The sequence below is a fragment of the Piliocolobus tephrosceles genome, chromosome 19 (assembly GCF_002776525.5).
Source record: "Piliocolobus tephrosceles isolate RC106 chromosome 19, ASM277652v3, whole genome shotgun sequence".
NCBI lineage: Eukaryota > Metazoa > Chordata > Mammalia > Primates > Cercopithecidae > Piliocolobus > Piliocolobus tephrosceles.
This window is the reverse complement of record NC_045452.1, coordinates 2,879,085-2,902,557: the sequence shown is the minus strand read 5'-3', so window position 1 is coordinate 2,902,557 and position 23,473 is coordinate 2,879,085. Positions and strand designations below refer to the sequence as shown.

General features: G+C 47.9%; 2 protein-coding genes across 6 annotated transcripts in view; one reads left to right on the top strand and one right to left on the bottom strand.

The window, feature by feature from the left end:
* CDC45 (cell division cycle 45) overlaps positions 1-8,575 on the bottom strand; it is a 42,575-nt gene extending 34,000 nt beyond the window's left edge. For both annotated transcript variants that reach the window (XR_002726478.1, XM_023192577.2), the window contains exons 1-5: positions 8,293-8,575; positions 8,094-8,153; positions 7,272-7,364; positions 5,174-5,311; positions 3,716-3,859 (exon numbers count right to left, since the gene is read on the bottom strand). Coding sequence is in view for 1 of the 2 variants with exons in the window: in XM_023192577.2 (XP_023048345.1) it covers positions 3,716-3,859; positions 5,174-5,311; positions 7,272-7,364; positions 8,094-8,153; positions 8,293-8,343 (486 nt within the window). In the remaining variant the exon portion in view is untranslated. The remainder of the gene's footprint in view (positions 1-3,715; positions 3,860-5,173; positions 5,312-7,271; positions 7,365-8,093; positions 8,154-8,292) is intronic.
* A 517-nt stretch (positions 8,576-9,092) lies between these two features.
* UFD1 (ubiquitin recognition factor in ER associated degradation 1) overlaps positions 9,093-23,473 on the top strand; it is a 30,095-nt gene continuing 15,714 nt past the window's right edge. The window contains exons 1-6 of one of the 4 annotated variants that reach the window (XM_026448947.1): positions 9,093-9,232; positions 12,724-12,856; positions 13,220-13,252; positions 16,789-16,910; positions 20,598-20,728; positions 23,321-23,393. In XM_026448947.1, coding sequence (XP_026304732.1) covers positions 9,230-9,232; positions 12,724-12,856; positions 13,220-13,252; positions 16,789-16,910; positions 20,598-20,728; positions 23,321-23,393 — 495 coding nt within the window. In that variant the 5' untranslated portion in view covers positions 9,093-9,229. The other 3 variants (XM_026448949.1, XM_026448950.1, XM_026448948.1) reach the window with 3 other exon arrangements.

Below are 23,473 nucleotides of genomic sequence, written 5' to 3'. Positions count from 1 at the left end.
GAGTCTCGCTCTGTCGCCCAGGCTGGAGCGCAGTGGCCGGATCTCAGCTCACTGCAAGCTCCGCCTCCCGGGTTTACGCCATTCTCCTGCCTCAGCCTCCCGAGTAGCTGGGACTACAAGCGCCCGCCACCTCGCCCGGCTAGTTTTTCGTATTTTTTAGTAGAGACGGGGTTTCACCGTGTTAGCCAGGATGGTCTCGATCTCCTGACCTTGTGATCCGCCCGTCTCGGCCTCCCAAAGTGCTGGGATTACAGGCTTGAGCCACCGCGCCCGGCCAAGTTTTTGTATTTTTAATAGAGATGGGGTTTCACTGTGTTAGCCAGGATGGTCTCGATCTCCTGACCTCATGATCCGCCTGCTTCAGCCTCCCAAAGTGCTGGGATTACAGGCGTGAGCCACTACGCCTGACCTATAGCAGAACTCTTTAAAACGATTATTTATAAACTATTGTCTCTAAAACTCTTTGAATGTGTACCCCTATTAATAAAAATATTTCATTCTTTTTTTTTAAGAGATGAGGTCCTGCTCTGTTGCCCAGGCTGGAGTGCAGTGATGCGATCATGGATCACTGTAGCCTAAACCAACCTCCTGGGCTCAAGGCATCTTCCCACTCTAGCCTCCCAAGTAGCTGGGCCTATAGGACTGTGCCATCATGCCTGGCTAATTTTTATTTTATTTTTTTGTAGAGACCATGTCTTGCTATATTGTCTAGTCTGGTAAAAATATTTCTTTCTTTTTTTTTTTTTGAGACAAGAGTATTACTCTGTCGCCCAGGCTGGAGTGCAGTGGCACGATCTTGGCCTCCGCCACTAGGCCTGCAACCTCCGCCTCCTGGGTTCAAGCAATTCTCCTGCCTCAGCCTCTCGAGTAGCTGGCATTACCGGCATCTGCCATTGCTCCTGGCTAATTTTTGTATTTTTAGTAGAGATGGGGTTTTTCCATGTTGGTCAGGCTGGTCTCAAACTCCTGACCTCAGGTGATCTGCCTGCCTCGGCCTCCCAAAATGCTGGGATTACAGGCTTGAGTCACCATGCCAGGCTGGTAAAAATATTTCTAAGAATATACCTCTAATATACACATACTTAGTTATAAATCATGCACAGGTTTTAATTATATAAAAAGTATTCTCAAGAATGGTTAATGTTATTAAAATCAAGGCTCTAGACCTAATTTACAGATCATAGAAAATGCAGGGATAGAGAAGCAAATTAAAGTACTCCAGGAAGAAACAAGTAGTAGTAAATATTAGAAAAGATGACTGGCCTTCAATGTCATTAAAAACAAAACAGAAGAAAAAATAGAGGTAAGGTACAGTTCTAGGTTAAGACAGTAAAGAGAAATAGCTAAATGTGTTAACCTTGATTGGAGAATAGTTCAGAAATAAAAATAGCTGCAAAATACATTTTGAGGACAATTAAAGAGACCTGAATATGGGCTGAATATTACCTGATATTAGCATATTATTCATTTCTTCTGCATGACAATGGCATTGTGTTTATGAGGAAGAATGTCCTTATTCTTAGGAGCTGCTTATGAAAGAATGTGTGGAATATCATGGTTTCTGGTTGGGTATGGAGGTGCATGCCTGTAATCCTAGCTACTTGGGAGGCTGAGGCAGGAGAATCACTTGAGCCCAGAAGACAGAGGTTGAAGGGAGCCAAGATTGTGCCACTGCACTCCAGCCTCAGTAACAGAGACTCCATCTCAAGAAAAAATAAAATAAAAAATAATATCAGTTTCTGCAACCTATTCTCAAATGATACAGGAAAAAGAATATGTAGAGAGAAAGCAAATGTGAAAAACTGTGTTTGTTTTTTCTGAGATAAGGTCTCTTCATGTTGCCCAGGCTGTTCTCGAATTCCTGGGCTTGATCAATCTCCCTGCCTTGGCCGCCCAAGTAGCTGAGACCACCTACAGTCATGATCCACTGTTGACTCTAGATTGAAGATATATGGATATTCACCGTACTATCCTTTCAACATTGCATACATTTCAAAAAATTTCAAAATAAAAAGTTGGTGGGAAATTATGCCTATTATATTTCATGAATATTATCTTAAACATTTACAAACATAGATTCCAAATTGATGTGTTAAGTATGTAAAAGGAAACGCTGATATTTTCTTGCATCTCATCAAGACAACCTACCTTCTCTTTGTTGCCAAACCCACTGGTCTATTCTCATTGCCTGTTCCTCTGGCACTGCCGGCCGAGCCTTCCTTGAAACTTTCCTTCCCACCTCAGAGCCGCAGTGTCTATGGATGCTCTGCCCAGGAATCCTCTTGGCTCCATCCCATGCTAACTCACGTTTGGTACCTGAAAGCTTTCCCTAACTATGCTCATTTACAGGATCAGTATCTGTCTCTCCCATTGGAAAGGTTTGCAAAGGCAGGACTTTGCTCTCATCCCTGCACCCCAGGGCCTAACTGGTACCTGGCACATAGTAAGTGTTTAAAAAATACGTTTATTAGTCAGAATGGAAAATTTCAAGACTTATCTGTAGAACATGAATGTTTCCAGGGAAAATCCCATTAGACACTGATATTTGGGAACCAATGAAATGCAGCTCATCAATAGTTAAAAGAATGCTATATATAAAAAAATTCAGAGAACAAAAAAGACCTCTCACAAATCAAAGATTAGAAGATAAAGACCAAGCTGAGTGTAGTGGCATGTGCTTACAGTCTCAGCTACTTGGGAGACTGAAGTGGGAAGATCAAGTGAGCCAAGAAGTTTGAGGCCAGAGAGAGACCCTGTCTGTGGGGGAAAAAAAAAAAATAAAGACCAAAAAGTCTTCCAAAAAATAGAACAAAGAGCTGGGCAAGAAGTAAGGAAATATAAGAGTGGATCCAAGAGGTTCCCAATGAGACATCCAAACCTAGTCAAAGGGGTGACAGAGGTGAGAAAGAGAGAAGCATGCCTCAGTTTCAAGGGCACTGCCCCTTCTTCCCCTTCTTCAAATGGAGAATGTCCTGAATGTCTCAAATACAGCTCAAAAAGACTTCCCAAAAGCACATTACTGGGAAATGTCAGGCTGAGGATGAAGGGAAGACCTTAGGACATTGCGGGGGCAAATTCTAGGTCACACACCAAGATCAGGAGCCAGAGGGCATCTTCAAAACATCATATGGCCCTCTGTGCTATAGGAACCACCACTTTCTGCCTATCATTTTACATCTGGCAGAAGCTATAGTGTTGGGTAGGCCCCTGGGCCCAGCTCCAGATCACTAAGCAGCTCAGACCCAAGGTCCACATGGTGAAAACCATTCGTATCTGCACATACAAGATACCTCCCCTGGAGTAACTGTCTGGGACTGGGCCTGGACAAGGGATGCAGACCCACATTGCTCCTCTGCAGTGACTGCACAGTGAGTGATGCTAGAAGACAGCAGGAAAGGAAGGGGTGGGAGTTGCACTATTTATTGCTGCTCTACATTATTTTTTTGCTATCTAGCTGCAGAGCTGAGCTGTCCTAAATTTAATTTCATCTGACAGGATCCTATTGGACAGATAAGCCACTATTCAGGGAAGTCCAGTAACCTGCCTGAGGCCACACAACCAGGGGACAGCAGAGCCCAGGGTCAGCATCCATGCCTGCTAACTTCTCCACTTCCCACTGCCCTCAGTTACACCTGGGCCTGGCAGCCTTTAGGATGACCTCTGACCTCTGGGAGTGCAAGTTCCTCCAGGATGGCTGTGAGAGACCCAAACACACCTCTTCTAACCGTGTGCGCTTCTCAGAAGGCTCTGACCCATCACTGTCATTTCCTGAATGCTCTTCATCCTCCTCTTCATCCCTGAAGATGTCTTCATAGGCAGGAACTTCAAGGTCATCATCTTGTTTAATGAGTAATTTGATCTAAGTTCAAAATAAAAAGGAATTAAGCCTCTCCTCTTCCTACGGAAAACTATACAATTATGTTCTTCTGCAGAATCTTATCATTTCCTAATAAGCTGACTCAGTTTCCTGTTCATACAAATAGCTACCAATTTAATAAGAGTTCCAGGCTTCCAAGGAATTTTCTTGTTTTCATTACCAGTGAGGCACCAGAGTTACACCATATGTGGTATGCAGAAATTACGAAAATCTGAAAACAATTCTTTGAGGACCATCTAGTCTACTTAAGTCTGGAACCACAGCATCCTCTTATATCATAACGTGAATAAAATGAACGCCCCACAACTTGGCCTCTGATAAAGGACATGAAGATGTGTAACCCCTAGGTGACTAAAACTCCTGTCTAAAAGTAACTCCAAGCTGATTTTTCTTTTTTTTTTTTTTTTGAGACGGAGTCTCGCTCTGTCACCCAGGCTGGAGTGCAATGGCTGGATCTCAGTTCACTGCAAACTCTGCCTCCCGGGTTTATGTCATTCTCCTGCCTCAGCCTCCCAAGTAGGTGGGACTACAGGCGCCCGCCACCTCGCCCGGCTAGTTTTTTGTATTTTTTAGTAGAGATGGGGTTTCACCGGGTTAGCCAGGATGGTCTCGATCTCCTGACCTCGTGATCCGCCCATCTCGGCCTCCCAAAGTGCTGGGATTACAGGCTTGAGCCACCGCGCCCAGCCTGTTTTCTTTTCTGAGACGGAGTCTCACTCTGTCGCCCAGGCTGGAGAGCAGTGGCACGATCTTGGCTCACTGCAAGCTCTACCTCCAAAGTTCACGCCATTCTCCTACTTCAGCCTCCCAATTAGCTGGGACTACAGGCACCCACCACCATGCCCGGCTAATTTTTTGTATTTTTAGTAGAGACGGGGTTTCACCACGTTAGCCAGGATGGTCTCAATCTTCTGACCTCATGATCCGCCCTCCTCGGCCTCCCAAAGTGCTGGGATTACAGGTGTGAGCCACCACGCCCAGCCAAGACTCCATTTCAACTAAAAATATAAACAAATATTTTCTGAGTGTGGTGGTATGTGCCTGTAGTCCCACCTACTAAGGAGGCTGAGGCAGGAGGGTCAGTTGAACCCAGGAGTGAGGCTGCAGTGAGCCATGATTGTGCCACTGTACTCTAGCCTATCTCTTAAAAAAAGGATGACAAAGACCAAGTTCTTGTGTTCAGGCTGTTCCAATCCCACAGGATAGTCAGACACACACCTTACCAAGAACACCAGGTGAGACATTGTACATGGCATAAAAAGTACAGACAGTTTGAGGGCAGAGCACAAAAAGTACCTGGGTATTGTTGTACACATTGATGACATTGACTGGCCTATGGGTGTCACACACAAAGAATATAGTGTCTTCATCAGGTTGAAGAATATCCAACAGGTCTACATTAGCTCCACAGTTTATGAGAATAAAATAACGAAACTGAAAAAAAGGAAGATATTGTAAAGTAGCTATATCGAGGAGGCCCCTTTCCCTTCACCACTAAGCCTCTGAGTTGTTCTGCTTAAACTTACTAAGTCCCTGACATGTGGCGAGGCCCACGTGGCAAGGGATTCCAAAAAACAGCCAGGCTGGCATGCTAAGTGCTTTAGCATGGTGACAGAGCAGGGTGGGCCCTGGGGCTCCGTTTTCCCCAGGAGCACACTGAGACTCAGCAAGCCCAAGTCTTATGGACAGCTCAAGAAACTAATGAGAAGCAGAACAAGGCTTCAAGCACGTGATTGTGTCTCTCCAGACCTCACAGTACTATGCTGCGTGCCTCTCCAGGCTAATGGCATCATACAGGTTTAAGTTTTTAGCAAACACTTTATGGGTACTTAAATATTAAGTCCTTTATCACACTCCATCACTATCACATGTGCTTTCCTTATCAATACCAAGCTGGTACAGGTCCTTGACATAACAACAGGAACACCAGGAGAGGACTTGTCTCTGCCAAAACAATCCTAGATACGGTTAGGACTCCAGGGACCCTCTTCCATGTCCCATCCCCTCTCTGTGGAGTCTACAATGTCCCATCTCTCATTTGGCCCCATGCAGAGGTGGGAGGAATCCTGGCATCTATTGTTTAAATTTATTCCTGTATTTCAAGTTGGAAACCAGGATGCATTTTCTTGGAGAAATAATATAAAATAGTAGTGTATTCTAAAATAATTTTAACTAATTCCAGCACTTTGGGAGGCTGAGGTAGGCGGATCACTTGAGGTCAGGAGATCGAGACCAGCCTGGCCAATGTGGCGAAACCCCGTCTCTACTAAAAATACAAAAATTAGCCAGGTGTGGTGGCAGGCACTTGTAATCCCAGCTACTCGGGAGACTGAGGCAGGAGAATAGCTTGAACCCAGAAGGTGGAGGTTGCAGTGAGCCAGATCGCACCACTGCACTCCAGCCTGGGTGACAGAGCGAGATTCCGTCTCAAAAATAAATAAATAAAGGCCGGGCGTGGCGGCTCACGCCTGTAATCCCAGCACTTTGGGAGACCGAGGCGGGCGAATCACGAGGTCAGGCGATCGAGACCATCCTGGCTAACATGGTAAAACCTTGTCTCTACTAAATATACAAAAACATTAGCTGGGCGTGGTGGCAGGTGCCTGTAGTCCCAGCTACTCAGAAGGCTGAGGCAGAAGAATGGCATGAACCCAGGAGACAGAGCTTGCAGTGAGCCGAGATCATGCCACTGCACTCCAGCCTGGGCGACAGACCGAGACTCCTTTTAAAAAATATATATATAGGCCGGGTGCGGTGGCTCAAGCCTGTAATCCCAGCACTTTGGGAGGCCGAGACAGGTGGATCACGAGGTCAGCAGATCGAGACCATCCTGGCCAACACGGTAAAACCCCGTCTCTACTAAAAAATACAAAAAACTAGCCAGGCGAGGTGGCGGGCGCCTATAGTCCCAGCTACTCGGGAGGCTGAGGCAGGAGAATGGCGTAAACCCGGGAGGCGGAGCTTGCAGTGAGCTGAGATCCGGCCACTGCGCTCCAGCCTCGGCGACAGAGCGAGACTCTGTCTCAAAAAATATATATATACATATATATATGTAAGTAAAAAATAGATAAATAAAATAAACCAAAATAAAATAAAATGATGTTAACTAGACCATACTAAAAACTGCTAGATTCCAAGCACCTTACAATCAAATTTCTGCAAAACAAGTTCAAAGTTAGGGGCTATCCACATTCATTATCTTTTTTTGCTGTCAATTTTGCTTCTACAACTTGGGCGTAAGTCACCAGTACATACAGCATGTTTTTCTCTTCCGCATTGCCTAATGTAGCTGATACTTAAATACACACTGAATCTATTGTGGAAATAGAATGCTGTGTCAAGAAATTACAATTGAGTAAAAAAGCCACGTTATTCTAAAATACATCTTCAATACCTGTTCTTTGTGCTCAAGAAATGCAGTTTCAAGTTCTTGCCACCCAGAAACTGGAACCAGCGTATACTGCACGTGGTCACACTGGAACAAGGCCTGGAGAGAGAGTGTTTTCAAAGCCTATCTTATTTAGGACATTGGCAATTTAGCTTGAAAAGAAACCGAGTTAGATTAGATGAGTTGAGAGACAAAAGACACGGGATAACAATAAAGTTAGTGAAATGCTTCCGGGAAAAGCTAGGTGCTAGGCATATGAGTGTTTACCATACCATCCTGTGAATTTTGCAAATTACCAAAGTAAAACATCGGTGAGAAACGCCGATTTAACTTCCAGGCCGTCTGAAAAGTTCCTGATCCAAGGGCCAGACCAAAACAATGTAAATACCATGCCCTATTCAAAACCAAACTAACGATCTTCCCTAATAGACTAGGGGGTCCCATATTCCTAGCAAACACCTATGACGCAACTGTACCCAGAGTTGTCACAGATTGCTCTCTCTCAAATCCCCCATTTGAGAGGCCACTACAGATCCAAAGTTTCCCCCAAACGCCAACTGCTTTGTTCATATTAATAGTTGATTGCAAAAATACAAACTAGTCTCTTTACCTTTTACTTAATCCTCTATCCCACCCCACACCGTTGGGACAGGGAGGCAACCTCTCCTCCGAGTCTCTCTCCTCTCACCTGCTGCTCACCTCCTGCTCGGCTCCCTCTCCCGCCCTAGGCCCTCAGCATCTATCCTGACTCTCTGCCCGCCCTGCGCCCCCACGCAGCACCCTCACCTCTCGCGCCGGCCCCACCCTCCTAGGCCCCGCAGAACTCACCTGAAGGATCTTGTACGCACACAGAGCATCCACGTCCGAGGCCACGAAGAGAAGGACCCTCTATCGGGGGAAAAGCGGACAGATTGAACGCGGTGATCCGAACCCCGGCCCTCCCCTACCTCCCGGTCACCCACGGCCACTCCTCCTCATCCCTTCCCCAAAAGCAAGGCCTCGGCGGGGATCCCGGACTGGGAGTCACCTGGCTCTGGACCACCTCGTAGAACTCTTTGCGGAAATCGGACACGAACATAGCCACGACGGCCGGACGCCTGGCGCTGGCGCTGAGGTACTAAGAGCCCCGGTGGCGATCAAGACTCGCGCCAAATCACGGCTCCTCCGATTGGTCCAGGAATCACCAACCAATAGCCTCTTAGTTCCCAGACTTCCTTTCTTTCTGATTGGACCACATTGGAGGCGGCCATTAGCGCTCTGCCATTCACGGCTAGAAAACTCCAGCCCGCCCCAAAAGAAGGGTCACCTCTGAGGCCGAACGCAAGCACTGTTGCCCCTTTCAACTGTGACTCGCTTTTACCCAGAAACGCGACGCTCGGCGGACATGTTTACTTTGGGAAGAGAAGCCTACTGCCTCCCACTGGGAACCCTCAGAGAAAGTACACTTCTAGCCATACATTAAACTCAGTCACATACTGAATGGGGCAGCAGTTACGTTTGCAATAGGTTTTTGGTGTGGTCTGAAGAAGGATTTGTAGCTTAGTTCCGCCAGAGTCCTAGATGGCTGAAGCAGAGGCATTCTGGGTAGTGCATTCTGGGTAGTGTAGTCGTAAGGACAATGGGCCCTACTAAATTCGTCTGGAGGGGTTGAATACTATCAAAACGTAATTTAAAATAACTTTAAAAAGTACCTACCAACGGGGAAATAAATCACGAAAGGTCATTTTAATGCTTCTGCTGAGGGTGTTTTAGAGCCTAGCGTCTTCGCCTGGCCTTTTCTCTTTTGCAGCCGACGCTTTGTCCCGGGCACCCCCCTCCGGGTCTCGGGTCCGGTACTTCCGGTGAGCCTCTGGGGCTTACCGGCTTGGCGCGGCGGAGGCGGCGGCGGCGGCTGGGAGAGCGGTCGGCGGGGTATCTTCGTCTTATTGCCTGAGAGAAGCGGAGTCTGCGAGGTGGTGTCCATCATGGTAAGCGCTGACGGGCAGCAGGCAGGGGCTGGGGGTCTGGCCCGGGGCCTGAGTTAGGGCCCGGCGGGGCGGCGCGGGACGGCGGCGGAGGTGCCGAGTCACCCGGGCCTGAGTCCGGCCTGCCGGCTCCTCGGCCGTGCCGGGCACAAGCAGACCCCTTGACTACTAACCGCCTGTGGTCGCGTCCGCCGGTCCTGAACATGGCTCGCATTCCGTCTCAGCCGGACTTGCCCTCATTGACGAAAGAAAGGAGTTTGTGTCCATTCACGGGTTTTCCAAGTGCTGGACGCGCAACAGGTTTCCATAAACTCAAAGTTAGTTGCAAGGTTGCTGGGGATCGAAACAGAATCAGGCGCTCCCCAGGGAGAATCCGTAGCGGGCATGCCCGCTCTTGGGGGACACCCGGCTCTTGCCCCAGTTCCGTAAGCTCTGTGCCTACAGATTCGTGCCTTCGGATCTGTACAGCGGTGTTGTGTTCGCTAATGATAACGATGGAAGCTAATACCTGCTGGTACATTTCCTGTTACATAGCTTTTAACACCTGTACTCCTTCATCACGCCTTATTTCTTTTAATCTCTGCAATTCCTTTGGAAGCTAGGATGATTATTTTAAACATGAGAAAACTAATGTTTACAGAGATACTTTATTCGAGTCACAAAAGTAGGGAGTGGAGAGTTGAAGCCAAGTCTGTCTGGCTGCAAAGCACTCTACGATATTGTCTTCCTGTCACCTGTTTATTTTAGTAAAGACAAGAAATGATTGTTAGATTTTATTCCAAGTGTGTCACTGTGAAACCTTGGCTTATTTCTGTTTTTGAGTTCATCCACTCAAGAATACTTGATATGTTCCAGGCAATGTGCTAGGTCTCGGGATTGAAAAGGAAATTGAGAGATGGGATCGGGAGCAGCAAAGAAGGAGCAGAAGGTCGGGTTCATGGGTAAACTACAGGCAGGTTGTTAAGTATGTTGCCCCTTTGTGCGGATTTACCTTTTATGTTCAAAGAAAAGAAATGGCTTAGATAGGTTGGCTAGTGAGAAGCATTCAAGGGAAGCAAGCCCCTACCCTTTTCTGGTGTTGTTCACCCAGAAACACTATTTCATGTGTTATGGTTCTGGCGAAGATTTAGTTGAACAGTTATGCTGCTTAAAAGAAGAAAGACAAAAGATTGGAAATTACTGTGCTGGAGTGCCAGGGAGTAAAGAACCCTCCAAGAAATTAGGTGGGAACATGCTATGTTTGCATTTTAGGAAATGGCTAATTCAGCTTTCTAATTTTGGAGTTACTAGTAAACTCCTCTGTCAGTAGGTGGCATTCCTTCTACTAAATATATATTTGGAATCAAGTCAAGAAATTTTCTGTAATAGAGATTTTTTTTTTTTAGTTGTGGTTAAAAAACACAAATTTTCACCATTTTTAAGTCTATAGTTCAATAGTGTTGAATACATTCACTAGCAAGATTTTCTGAGCTTTTTCGTCTTGCAAAAATGAAACTCTTCTCTCTTTTATTGAACAGTAACTCTCCATTTCCTACTCCTCACGGCCCCTGTCAATCTCTATTCCACTTTGTTCCACGAATTTGCCTACTCTAGGTACTTCCTAGAAGTGGATCATAAACTATAAGTCCTTTGATGACTGACTTACTTCACTTGGCATAATATCCTCAAGATTCATTCATGTGACAGGATTTCTTTCCTTTTAAAAGCTGAATAATATTTCATTGTATGTATATACCATACCAGTATTTGTTTATTCATTCATCTGTCATTGGACACTTGAGTTGCTTCCACCTTTTAGCTATTATGAATAATTGTGCTATGAATATGGGGTGTACAAAAATCTCTTCTTGATTCTGCCTCCAGTTCTTTTGAACATAGCCTACTGTGAGATTTTATGTGGTTTTAGTTACCCGAGGTCAACCATGGTCCAAAAATTTTAAAATAGAGACCACATTCACTTAACTTTTATTACAGTGTATCCTTATAATTGTTTTATTATTACTTGTGAATCTCTTACTGTGCCTAATTTATAAATTAAAAAATTTTTTTTTTCTTTTTGAGATGGAGTCTTGCTCTGTTGCCCAGGCCGGAGTGCAGTGGCACTATCTCGGCTCACTGCAACCTCCGCCTCCTGGGTTCAAGCGATTCTTCTGCCTCAGCCTCCTGAGTAGCTGGGATTACAGGCATGTACCACCACGCCTGGCTAATTTTTGTATTTTTAGTAGAGAGGGGGTTTCACCATATTGGCCAGGCTTGTCTCAAACTCCTGACCTCAGGTAATCCTTCTGCCTCTGCCTCCCAAAGTGCTGGGATTATAGACGTGAGCCAGCACGCCCAGCCTATAAATTAAACTTTATTGCAGATATGTATAAGAAAATTGTAGCTATGTGTAAGAAAAAAACATAGTCTATATAGGTTTCAATATTATCTCTGGTTTCAGGTGTCCACTGGGGATGTTGGAATGTATCCCCTGTGGATATGGGGGGTGGTGGGAGGAATACTGTACTTTGAGAAAACTTCAAATTGATAGGTTTGCTAAGCCTCATCTGAGTCTACAGTTTAAGAACTAGGATCTTGATCTTTTTAATGGCATGTTTTAGCTTTGCTTGTTGCTATAAGAAAGCATCACAACATAGTGTGACGTGTACCTACTCTGCTGTGAGAGCAACTGAAGGGGCACTAGCCCTGACCCTCAGCAGAGCAGCAGAGGCTTCCTGGGGAAAGGAAAGGGTGGTAATTGGAACCCAGGGGAAGGGGTGCAACCACTGGGTACCTGTTTCTCCTGCTGCCTGGAATGCCTTTCCCTATTTTTTGCCTGGCTCTCTCTCATAGCATTCGGGTCTTTGTGCAGAGTCCCTTCCTAACTACCTATTTAAAATAGCATTCCCAGGAGCCCTCTCTCTACTTACCCTGCTGCTTGTCTTCAGAACTGTCGGACACACATGTGTGTATCCCTTGCTTTGAGTGTATATCTCCCTTACTTTGAGTGTATATCTCCCTTGGTTTGAGTGTATATCTCCCTTGGTTTGAGTGTCATTTTCACCAGGACAGGGGTGGTATCTATTTTGTTAGTGGACAAACATCACTAGAGTGGTGTTTCCCTTGTGCTCATGTCAGAGCCTGGCAGACAGTAGGCACTCAATAAAGACATGTTTCAATTAACAAATATTGTTTAGATTAATGATAATAAGAAAAGTGTTCAAGGCAGAGGAACTAGCCCAGGCAGGAGTCTATGGGGCTGTCAGTACAAGTCTCTGAGGTATGCAAGAGGTTGGGCCTTGATCCTGAGGATGAAGATGGGAGCACAGCCCTGAAAAAGGTTCAGGACAGGCTTGGCATGGCCTGTTTTGTATTTAGTAAGATTACATTGAAGATTTCAGTACATTGTATTCTCTGACAATGTTTAGCAGCATTAATTACTCTGACATGTTTTGTCTTTTGACATGAAGAAATGTATCTTTGTTTTAATACTTGTTTCTCTTTCCTCTTTCTAGTTCTCTTTCAACATGTTCGACCACCCGATTCCCAGGGTCTTCCAAAACCGCTTCTCCACACAGTACCGCTGCTTCTCTGTGTCCATGCTAGCAGGGCCTAATGACAGGTCAGATGTGGAGAAAGGAGGGAAGAGTATGTGCTTGTTTTTATTTGAATAGTAACCTTTCCTGCCCTAAGTCTGCAATGCTGTAGCCTTCAACGGTACTTACTTTGCATGTGGGAGTCAGAAGCTAGTGTTACTGTGAAAATGGTGCTTATCCTAGACTTGCTTTGTTGGGGTGGGGTGCTAATTATGGTTAGGTTTATGGCTGATAACCATTCGGTTCCCAAAATAAATTACATCAAGTAAGGTTCTTTATGAAAGATCACTATGACATTCTGGCTACCCTAAAAACCGTTTAAGGCTTTTTGTTAGATATAAAGAGACTGCATCTTGCCTTTGGTCTGTCCTTTTTATTTTTATTTTTTAATATTTCTTAAATGTTCTTTCCACAGTAATTATGCCGCCCTCAGCCCTGGACCAACTCAGTAAGTATCTTCTGAGTGACTTAAGAACTTAGTAAATATGGACACCAAAAGTCAGCATGGGCTCCTCAGTACATCCAGACACCAGTGCCCTTTGTCAACATCTAGCTGTGAATTGTCCCTGGAGGGCATGCGCTGGACTGGGAGAACCTGGGTCACAGGTACCTAGGGCGAGACGAGGGCCCCCTGAACCTCAGCTTCATCACTGCTCTGGGTGCTTCAGGTCCCTCCTCTGTGAAGGGAGTTCCCTTCCCCTTCCTGATCACCCCCCCGATCCCCCTGCCCCCACAACTTTTCTCAGTATTCTGTCAGGATTAAATGAAGGTACAAGTATCAGGTGCTTTGCACAGTGCCAGGGCAGCTGATGCCATTGGCTGGGCTCACTAGATTTTTTTTCCTAAAGGAAGAATTGGTCAGCTCACAGGAGGGCGCTGTGAAGCAGGTTCCTCATCTCCTCCCCAAACATCTTTCCTGAGCTCCAGACCCCCATTTCCTTTTCTTTTTTTTTTTTTTTTGAGACAGAGTTTTGCTCTTTGCATCCAGACTGCAGTGCAGTGGCGCAATCTTGGCTCACTGCAACCTCCGCCTCCCAGGTTCAAGTGATCCTTCTGCCTCAGCCTTCCGAGTAGCTGGGATTACAGGCACCTGCCACCATGCCTAACTAATTTTTTGTATTTTTAGTAGAGATGGGGTTTTGCCATGTTGGGCAGGCTGGTCTCGAACTCCTGACCTCGGGTGATCTGCCTGCCTCGGCCTCCCAAAGTGCTGGGATTATAGGCGTGAACCACCATACCCTGCCCAGACCCACATTTCTAATCGCCAGTGCACCACTGCATCCTCAGCATGTCAAAAACTGAGCTCTTGTCTTCCATTCCAGAAACCACTCCTCTTGCTGGGCTCCTGCCTCTTTCCAGGAATGAGATAGGCCCACAAGGGTTGTAAGAGTGGCCACATTCTTCCTCCCTTTTCTCTGACCCCTTATCCCACGAGAGCAACCTGGAAACCCATGCCCTAGCCCCATACTACACAGGCACAGAAAATCCCAGTCATGGACAACCTAATCAATGATGCAGTCATTGCCTTCCAGACTTAAGAGTATTTCTGGTGTGAATTCTTCCTGTTGAGGCAGGAGACTGGGACTGGCTAGGAGGACAGGTTCATGCTTGGTGTTGGGGGCCTCTGGTGGCAGCAGGCTGAGGACAGGTGCTGGCTATGGTGTGACTCACCTCGGGCTCTTTGCCCAGCCTGACTCCAGAGTAGCAGCTTGACCTCTCTGAATCTCAATGTCCTCTTCTTTAACTGGGGACATCCACAGTGTCTGTGCATCAGAAGTACTATAGTGTCTGTGACACCCTGAGCTATCTGATTCCAACCACAAGGTGGGAGGTAGCCCCTGAGCCAGCACCAGCTGTGGCTATACCCAGTGGAGGCCTCAGCTCAACCAGTAGGTCAACAGAGCTATGGCGTTCACAGTTCTCACGAAGACCCTGTCATTACAGAGGAGAGAACAGGCCCCCTAAAAAGGTCTTCCTTTCAGGTCATGCTGATCCAGGAGTCAGACACCAGGTGTCACCCTTGGCACAGGTGTCCAGAAGAGACTCAGGGGCTGGGTCATTGAGGTGTAGCTCAGATCAGTGTTGTTCAAATCTTTTAAGTGATGGGAGAAACTCTTTCTGTCTAAATCTTATAGGAAGTCCTCTAATTCATAAAATGAGGGTCTCTGCTCTTTTTGGAGGAAGTGAGGGGGTACAGAGGGACTGGGAGCCTCTAAGTCACAAAATGCAGTTTGAGAGTCAGTGCACTGAGGGACATTGGAGTCTCTCTCACTTGCAACAGTCTCAGACCCTTGGCTGGGCCCAGTCCAGTTTCCTGTGGACCAGCTGTAGGTTAGCTCCATGGCTTTGCAGCTGAGAGGTGCACTGGGACAGAGGTCCTGGACCCTTTACTGCCAGTGTAAGAGTCACCCTTGGTGATAGGAGGGAATGTCCTCCCCTACTGTACCTCCATGCTGCTCCCAGAGGTTCTCTGTAGCTTCCTGCACAAGCTTTCAACTTGTTTTGCTTTATTAGAATTTGTAGGGAGATCTCAAATGGAATCTACTTTACCTCCTAACACTAACTATGATTTTTGTTGGAATGTTTGCCTAAATTAACAAGCTAAATTCTGCTTTGATGGTTGAATCCCTGGACTTAAGCCAGCAGCCTGGGTTTGAATCCTGACATCACCACTTGTGTGTTGTGAGGTCTTAGGCCTGTTACTTAACCTGTGGGCCTCAGTTTCCCCATAGATAAAAGGGGATAATGATAATACCTAACTGACTGTTCTGGGAAGACTGAACAAGGGCCTTACACATGGCAAACACCATCACTATCATTAGTTCCTTCTCGGTCCTCTCCCCCAGGGCCCTGTGTCTCCTGGGTTTTCCTGCCTCTTTTTGCCAGCCCCTCCTTTATGTGCCTGTGCACCTCTTGGGTCAGCACATCACCAATCCAGCTTACTTGCCTCTGGCCCTGCTTTCAGCTCACACCTCAAGGTCCACCAGAGAGCAGAGGTGTCCTATGTCATGACCCTGCTGAGAGCCCACACTGCCCGCTGGGCCCAGGCCCTAGGTTCTACCCCGTGTGGTGCCCCTCCCCTTCCCAACCACTCCCACACCTGTCCCCAGCCTGTCTTGCCTAATTGCCCACCATTTGTGAACTGCCTGGGCTCCTCTTCCCTTCCACACCTTTGCTCAGGCTGCCATCTCTGCCTGCATTTCCTCCCAGGTCTGCCCGCCCAGTGCCCAGCCTAAAGGACTTGGCCTCCAGGAGCCTAGCCCAATAGCTCTGCCTGCTCCTGCCAGCCCTTCCCACAGCACCTGTAGCATCTGGTTGTGGTTGTTTTCTTTGCTGGAAGGTTTACCTTCAAACTAGAAACCTTTAAAGATAGGGATTTTGTCCAGGACATGGTTGGCACTGAAATTATTTATGAATAAGTGAATGAACACATCACTTTTTTTTTTTTTTTTTTTCTTGAAACAGAGTCTCGCTCTGTCGCCCAGGCTGGAGTGCGGTGGCCGGATCTCAGCTTACTGCAAGCTCCGCCTCCCGGGTTCACGGCTTTCTCCTGCCTCAGCTTCCCGAGTAGCTGGGACTACAGGCCACCGTCACCTCGCCCGGCTAGTTTTTTGTATTTTTAGTAGAGACGGGGTTTCACCGTGTTAGCCAGGATGGTCTCGATCTCCTGACCTCGTGATCCGCCCGTCTCGGCCTCCCAAAGTGCTGGGATTACACATCACTGCGCCACTGTGCCCGGCCGAACACATCACTTTTTAGAATGTTGACTTCAGAAAATCACAAGTCTATGCCAGTGCTGTGTTACCAAGTTGCCAGGCTCCTCCTTGAGCCATGCATTGTGCTCTTACAGAGGGGATTCATCTGTCAGAGGAGTGTGGGGTTTGAGGGAGAGGGTTGTGGGGAGGCTCCTTCTATGGGAAGGCATGGGCCGAACAGGTTTCCCTTCATAGGAGATGTGCTTCATAGCCTCTCTCTTCTTTTCAGGCCGACTTAATATTACCTATCCCATGCTGTTCAAACTGACCAATAAGAATTCGGACCGCATGACGCATTGTGGCGTGCTGGAGTTTGTGGCTGATGAGGGCATCTGCTACCTCCCACACTGGGTGAGTGGGGCTGCCACTTAGGGTCTCTAGAGAGCAGCCACTTAGGCAGTGACATCCCCTGCACTCGAGAGCCCTGGCCCTGGAGCAGGTGGCCCAGCCTACTCCTCCTGCTCAGCATCTCAGCCTGACCTGACCCGGTGGGAGAGAAGGGATCCAGAGCAGTGCACTGTGCCTTACGCAGGCTGGTGGGCTCTGGACGTACCTGTGGGCCACTGTGCTGTGGGAGCAGCCTTTTCTTTGATAGTTGCACAACTGGTTGTCCAGAAACAACAGCTGAACTGTTCATCTGTGATTTCCTGGGTGAGGCTTTTTAAAAAATAATGGAGCAACAGTGTTTTTTAGGTGGTCTAGTAAGTAGGGTGTTTGAGGTTTTTATGCTTTCCCCTACTTTTAGTAGTCTGTCACAGCATATGTGTTTTCAGTTACCTCTAACTTAGTCTCCCAAATCTCTCAACTGAGCTGCTGTAGGAATGACGCCTTTCTCCTTATAAGCAGGCTTTCTTTGGAAAGTTGACTTGAAGGACGTCATTGCAGATCTGGGCTGGGATATCCAGGGCGTGTGAGCCACCAGAGCCTGCCCTCGAGGCTGTACCCCTCAGAGAAGTGAGCAGAACTGTGCCAGTGCTGTAGGGAGGAGCCTGTAGCAGTGAGAGTTCCACACAGGTAGCTGTGGCCCACTTGGCTTCTTCTTCCCCTCACTCCTCTCCCCAGCTCTGGCACATTAGGGAAGTTCACCAAGGGACCTGCTTGTCCTTCTCTTTGTGCTTGAATTACAGCAGGCATACTGAGAGACCCTGCGGTGAGCTATGGGCTGGGAACTCAGGAGTGCTTGCTTGGCTGCCACTGGGAGGTGGTCTGAAGCCCACCTCTCCTCCTGATGCCCTATCATGCCTTACCAGACGTTCAGAAGGGATGGCCTTAACTAATATTTTCTGAAATTAAATATGAATTGAAATTCTGGCCAGGCACGGTGGCTCACGCCTCTAATCCCAGCACTTTGGAAGGCTGAGGCAGGCAGATCACTTGAGGTCAGGAGTTTGAGACTAGCCTGGCCAACATGGTGAAACCCCGTCTCTACTAAAAATACAAAGATTAGCCAGGTGTGGTGGCACATGCCTGTAGTCCTAGCTACTTGGGAGACTGAGGCAGGAGAATGGCTTGAACCTGGGAGGCTTAGGTTGCAGTGAGCCGAGACCATACCTTTGCACTCCAGCCTGGGCGACAGAGCGAGACTCCATCTCAAAAAAAAAAAGAAAATAATAATATGAATTGAAATTCTGAAGGTCCCTTTCCTTCTGTAGCAGGTGACCTTGCCCATGCTGCCATGACAGTGGCATTCTCTTCAGCCTGGGTCCCAGGGCCCTTCCCAAGGTCTGGGCCTGGCCAGTGTCTCCCCCACAAGAGCCCTGCACTCCCATTGCACCTCCTAGTGCCTGACCTTCCCATGCTGCCTCCTCACCTCAGCTGACCAGGTCTGCCTACCCTGGCCTGTGGGGCGCTTTTATGCCTCAAAGCCCAGATAGGCTCTCCAGTATTTGCTGCTCAGCCCCTTGCTATTCTTGTGTTTGTCTGCAGGTGCCCCCAGGGGCCTGAGGCCATGTTCTGCTCATCTGGTAGAACACCTGGTCACTGAAGCCACTCTCGGTAGCTGAAGTGTCAGGCAGTGACTACTTCCCCAGTCCCTTCTGTGGCTCACCTGTAAGAGGAGATGGTGATGCTGGGGATACACTGTACCTCGAAGGTTTTCCTTTAGCCCATAGACTTGAAGTTTGGGTGGCCTCTTGTCCAAGCTGTTGGACTGCTTTAGACCAGGTAACTAATGGAATCCCTTTCTCCCATGGAAAGCCTCTTTAGGTAGCCTGGTTTAGGGTGTGAAGCCATCAGGCCACCTCTTCCCCTGAGCTGGCCTTCTAGCTCCTGGCATGGGCAGTCGGGTGACAGGTGTCCCCTATCTGCTGTCTTGGAGGGCGTGTGAGCCAGTGCTTTTTCTGGGCTGGTTGGTGGACTCTTTCCCACCCATGCTTCCAAGCTTCTTCAGGGTGAGCCAGCCTGGAATAGGTGCTGGCCTTTTTCCTTGCAGCCAAGGCTTTTGTCTGCCAACCTAGATCTGAGCCCTGGACTAGCTGCTCGTGACACACAGATACTTGGCTACCCATTGTGCTGTATGCTCTAAAATGCTACATGGGGAGGGCCAGGTGTCAGCTCCTCCTGCCTGCTTAGTGCTCTCGGGCCTCTTCCAGCAGCCCATTTCTCACCTCAAGCCCTAGTCTGACTTCTCTGCCTCTCCGGCTCACATCACCTATGGCAGTGTCCTGCCTCTGGCTGAGGAAGCCACCCCCATCCCTGGTCAGACTTCCCTCAGGCTCGAGATTGCAGCCCAATATCCTTCCCCTTGCTGACATACTTCCCACAAAAATCTACCCTAAGGGACAGTGCGCCTGGCCTGCAGTTGGCTGACTCTGAGCCTTAGAGTACTTCCTGTTAGAACATCACTCCTGGGGATTCCAGACCCCAGTTACCAAAGCCAGTTGCTCTGCATCCTTCTGTGCCTGTCTGTGGCATCCAGTAGAGTGACCACCCTCTATTTCTGCCCTTACTAGCCTGACAAGCAGCTGTCAGCGTGAGTGCGCGCGGTCCCCTGCATGCCTGTCCACAGGGTCCACCACTCAGGCTTCTCTTGTGGCCTAGGCACAGCCTCCCAGGCACAGTCTTGGCTTCAGCATGCCTCCCCCTCCTCATGAGCTCCCTCTCATCTGTGACACAGCCCTCAGTCCCCTCTTCCCTTGGCTGTTAAAGTCACCTTCTCACTGCCACTCTCAATGAAACATTCTTAAAGGGATGTGATACCTGGGATTTGCTTCAGGGCATCTAGTGTGGCCTGGGACTGGGTGTGAGGTAGTGCCAGTCGATGGACTGAGCCATGACATGCGTGAGCACTGTCCAACTGTCAGGGCTAGGTGCATGGGAGCTCTCTTGTGTGGCTCTTTCTACTCATGTATATGTCTGACGCTCCTTTTAAGATGGTTTCAAATAAGACAAACAAAATTTCATTGCAAGAGATATACAGCCTCTGACCTGAGTCTGGGCTCCCTGCATACTCAGTACTCATGGGCACTATTTATCTGTTTCCCTCTCACTCCTCAGCCATCATCTACCTGGCTGGGTTGTTTAACAGAGGCATGTGGAGGCTTTGTCAGATTTTTATAACCTCCACAGCAGAGACCTTTGGGGCCTTGTCACCATCTTGCAGCCTCAGCTGTGGGGGGCCATTCCATTGCCAGGTCAGCCTTGCCTTGTGCTGCTTTTGTCCTACCTCAGTTGCAGCCCTACTTGCCCCGGGGCCTTACTAGTTACTTGTGGGACAGCTTGGAAGTACGATGAGTGACTGTTGAGGAAAATGCTGTGCCCCTGGGAAGCCTGGAGCTAGTGAGCAATCCTGGCGGCCCTGCAGAGAGGCGTTCACACTGTGAGCTGTGCAGCTTCAGTGGCACCCCTTTATTGGCCTTCTTCCCTCCACATCACTTGAGTTTTCCCTCCTTCCTGACATAGTGTCACAAATTACTTATCTTGCCTCAGGTTCCTCTTCCAAGGACCCAAGTAAGACTGGCCTGCCCAGTGTTTAGGGAGCAGTGGTTGTGGAGGCTACTTCATCTCTAGGAGTCTCACGTAACCTCTTCTTCCTTTCAGATGATGCAGAACTTGCTCTTGGAAGAAGGTGGCCTGGTCCAGGTGGAGAGTGTCAACCTTCAAGTGGCCACCTACTCCAAATTCCAGCCTCAGAGCCCTGACTTCCTGGACATCACCAACCCCAAAGCCGTGTATCCTTTTCAAATAAGCAGAGTTCTTCTAGACAAAGGAGAGTATGCTGGCGGTTGTTAAACATCATGTACTGTATTTAATCTGTGTCTGCTTTGGGGATCACACATTTGTGATTCAAGTTGTGATTTGAGAATAACGGGGTTCAGCTAGCACATCTGCGTGACCCTGGCCAAGTGCACTGGGTGCTGTCTGGGCCGCCTCTGTCACTTCCCAGACACTTCCTGGAGACCACAATGAAGCCCTTCTTTCAGTGGGTCTGTGTCACCTGGCACAAAGCCAGGATGTACAGTATGTCCAGTGGAAGGAGGGAGCAGCTCATCTGCCTTCAGCTCGAGCCCCTTCTGTGGCTCCCTAGTACCTCTGCCCAGCCGTGCACTGGCCCGTGAACCTCACTGCACGCCAGCCTGAGAGCTCATTCACTCCAGGCCAATAGGTAGCAATGACTGCAATTTCTGTGTCACCAAGCAGAAAGCAAAGGTATCAGGTTCTAGTGGATTCTTTATGTTCATCTCTGAATTTAAGCCAGGTGTATGTGTTGACAGCATCAGGAAGTAGGCAGTGCAGGTACGGGACGGTGCTGTGTGCACTGATCAAGATCTCTAGCTCCATGGCCCCGATTTGCCTTGTTAAGATCATGGCATAAGAGTGGCCACTCCATTCTACTACTTTTTTAAGAAATTTTTTTAATGCATACTTGAGAAAAAAACACAGTTGAATGACACAGACAGAAAGGTAAGAAAAGCTGCCTCCCTTCCTAGTAGCCCTCTCTCCAGATGTTTTCTTAGGAGCAAGGCACCGCTGATTGTGCTCTGGATGCATATGGGCCACGTATATCCCATGCTGCCCATGTCCTGGACACAGTGGCCTTGTTGAGCCTCCTGTCCCACAGACAGAGGGATGTCCTATGGGAAGAGCTGGTTAACTTGTCCTTCAGAGCTCTGACCTAGAGGCGCTTGTTTGGCTGTCAGTGACCAGGAATGGGCCCTGCCCATTTTCTCAGGGTTTTTACATGTGTTGCAATGCAGACTCTATTTTATTTTATTTTTTTTTGAGACAGAGTCTCACTCTGTTGCTCAGGTTGGAGTGCAGTAGCACAATCTCAGCTCTGCCTCCCAGATTCAAGTGATTCTCCTGCCTCAGCCTCCCGAGTAGCTGGGATTACAGGCGTGCACCACCACGCCTGGCTAATTTTTGTATTTTTAGTAGAGTTGGAGTTTCACCATGTTGTCCAAAGCTGGTCTCGAACTCCTGACCTCAGGTGCTCCACCTGCCTCAGCCTCCCAAAGTGCTGGGATTACATGCATGAGCCAGTGCGCCCGGCCCCAGTGCAGACTTCTTATCAGGTTGATCTCAGATGCTGTTTTTGTCAGCACAGTTAACTTGTTAGTGTGTGGAGAAAGGGCGTCACTTCCATCAGTTGAGAGCCTGGTGTTTTCTGGTCTGGCTGAGGTCTGGATGAAAGCAGTCTTGGCGCCAAGCAGACAAAGTGGGAAGCTGGTGCTGCAGCAGGCGCCAGAGTACACAGAGGCCATATGGGGAGCCAGCCCTCCTGCAGAGGCCTTGTGTTCTCAGCCTGAGGGCTGTGGCTCTGCTCCTGCAGCTGCTGCAGTGGAAGTCAGAGAAGATGCCCTGGCAGGGTCACCGGAGGAGTGGAGGGAAGGGCACTCTGTACCGTCGCACTTCATGTGCGGGAGCAAAGAAAGCATTCACCACATAAGGCACTTTTCACAAAGTTGCTGTGGTTCTGGAAAGCTGTTTGATCGAACGAGGTGAACCTAGATAGCCTTGCCCTTTCACCCTCAAGTTAGACTCTCACAGTGGCAGGCTCTGGAGCCACGTTTCTTGTGATCTTTTTATGTAAAGTAATTCAGCAAATTGATGAGGAAGACATGGTTAAAATATTCCACATGAATAGACATTTCCTTGTATGGGCATTTGGGTTCTACTGTCTTTTACTGTTATAAAAAGTATTTGCTGGTTTCTTTAATTTTTATTAATTAAAGTTATCAGCTCAAAAGATAGAAACAACAAAAGTATAAATGAAAGCATCTTTGATTTTGAGGAACTTTTGAGCGGACCTATCTGACTCATTAAATCTTTTTTGTTCTTTTGTACTCCCATAGGATTTTTTTAAATCCCATGGTATAATTTGTACACAATAAAATGCACACAGTTCAGCCAGTTTGAAAATGTGTACACCCATGTAACCAGAACATTTCCATGTTCCCAAAAGGTCCTTTCCTGCCAGTCCCCACCTGATCCCCTGGCCCAGAAACCTCTCAGCTACCTCCCATTCTCATAGATCTGTCTTTCTTAGGGTTCTGTGTGGATGGAATCTCACTGCCCTTTTGTGGTTGGTTATTTCCCCTTCCCCCAGCTTGGCATTTGTGAGATTGATCCATATTATTGTACATTGGGAGTTCCATCCTTCCTTATTGCCAAGTAGTACTTCATTGTGTTAAAGCTTCGTGTTTCAAGTACCATCATGGTACAGTCTCTACCTACGAGTAATCATCTAACCCCTCATGGAAACTTGTTTCAGATTTAAGGTATCCATCTTGCCATGTTGCCTTGACAGAGTATGTCTGCAGATTAGAAAACGCACTTAGGAATTTTGCCTGTCTGACCACCGGGGATGTGATTGCCATCAACTATAATGAAAAGGTGAGCCCAGTTCATGCAGGTCATGCCTGACAAGAACCACCTGCAGTGTCCATTCTGATGTTTGAATGGGGCTTCTTTTT